This window comes from Lottia gigantea (genome assembly GCF_000327385.1).
Source record: "Lottia gigantea unplaced genomic scaffold LOTGIsca_7041, whole genome shotgun sequence".
Taxonomy (NCBI): domain Eukaryota; kingdom Metazoa; phylum Mollusca; class Gastropoda; family Lottiidae; genus Lottia; species Lottia gigantea.
The window spans coordinates 1-1,738 of record NW_008710382.1 but is presented as its reverse complement, the minus strand read 5'-3'; the positions used below and the strand labels follow the sequence as shown (position 1 = coordinate 1,738).

The following is a 1,738-nucleotide window of genomic DNA, read 5'->3' as shown; positions in this document are numbered from 1 at the left end:
AGGGTGAATTGCTGGAGGATCTTAAGCTCCACAATCACGCTGTAGAGGGTTTATACCTCTACAAACCTCGGGAGGGCAAGTCCGTAAGGACTGTCCAATTAACATTTGCAAGCGGGAAAGTACCTAATGGTCCTCTTCCCCTTCTTTATTCCAGGTACCAGCTCCACCCTTACATCCCAAAGGTACGAAGATGCCAGAAGTGCCAGAAGTTGGGTCACCTAGAGAAGTTCTGCCGCAGCAAAGTTTGCTGCGAAAAGTGTGGAGAGGGGCACAGCACCAAGCTGTGTAAATCCAAGAAGGTACGGTGTGTGAATTGTCGGAGTGATAACCACTCCAGCAACTCCGCACAGTGCCCTTCGTTCCTGTCGAGAAGAGCGGAAATAAGGATACAACACACCTACAAGGTATCCTCCCAAGAAGCTCGCCAACACGTCTCGGCCAACACGGTGCCCGCTGCCCCCAAGCCCGTGGTCGAATGCCCCAAACCTGCCCCGGCTCAAACTCCGAAAGGATTCACGCCGGAGTTCAAGGACGAATCTAAATTTTTTGATTTCTGTTGTAGGTTGGTTGCAGTAGCAATTAGTTCCAGATCCAAGGCTGGTGAAATCAATCCAAAGGACGTTATGGACGCAGTATCAAGAGTATGTGCCGACAATGTCACGAATCTACATATTTGGTTACACAATGAAGATCACTCACATATACCTTTGTTAGATTTTTAATTATTTTTATTTTTCGACTAAAGGTATATGTGAGTGGTGGATATACTAATTTATATGTATCATAGTATATCCACCTATCACTTGATCTGAGTGTGGGTGGGTCTGAGGGAAAAAAAAAAAAAAAAAAAAAAAAATATCAAACTGCTACCATGATGGACGAGGAAAGGGAGGAAAAGGTTTAGGAAAAGGAGGAGCCAAGCGTCACAGGAAAGTTCTCCGTGATAACATCCAAGGTATTACCAAGCCAGCTATTAGACGTCTAGCTCGACGAGGTGGTGTCAAACGTATCTCCGGCCTTATCTACGAAGAAACCAGAGGTGTATTGAAAGTCTTCTTAGAAAACGTCATTCGAGATGCTGTCACCTACACTGAACTTGCCAAGAGGAAGACCGTCACTGCCATGGATGTCGTCTATGCTTTGAAGAGACAAGGCCGAACGCTCTACGGATTCGGAGGTTAAGCTTTTGCTTACCAGTCAGTCTCCCGAAGAGCACTCAAACGGCCCTTTTCAGGGCCACCCAAATTCTCACAAGAGAGTAAATTACAGTCTTATTTCAAAATACCATCCAGTAATGAAATTAACTACAAAATACATACTACCCGCACACATCATGCCCCACCCCATTTTTTTTGTCTTCACCCTTCAAAGAAGCATAACACCCATATAAATCGTATAGACTATAGTATAAGCCCTTGTCGTGTGTGACCTAACTAAAACTATAGCTATATAGTAGATATAGTAGAGAGAGAGAGAGACCTGAGTGGCCTACAACTAACTACTCTTTATACACTGACTCGCTCGCTCACTCACTCATCCATCCATTCATACAGTGCAGTGGTTGCTTTGGCCAATTTTCTCATAGTAGGGTTTTTTGGTTTGTTTATTGTTTCATTGCAAGTTTCTCAACTTAATGTGGATTGTTAATGGAAACTGACTTTTTTCACTCTTTTAAGAGAATTTGGATGGCCCTGAAAAGGGCCGTTTAGTTGGAGGTTTTTCGGCCAAGTCTAAGCTG

The 1,738-nt window shown here is 44.0% G+C and overlaps 1 protein-coding gene across 1 annotated transcript; it reads left to right on the top strand.

The window, feature by feature from the left end:
- Window positions 1-654: 654 nt before the first annotated feature.
- Window positions 655-1,182, top strand: LOTGIDRAFT_176928 (hypothetical protein; the record flags this gene model as incomplete). Its single annotated transcript, XM_009065812.1, has 2 exons — window positions 655-676; window positions 884-1,182. 2 exons carry the CDS (start codon window positions 655-657, stop codon window positions 1,180-1,182), a joined length of 321 nt encoding a protein of 106 aa, XP_009064060.1.
- Window positions 1,183-1,738: the final 556 nt, after the last annotated feature.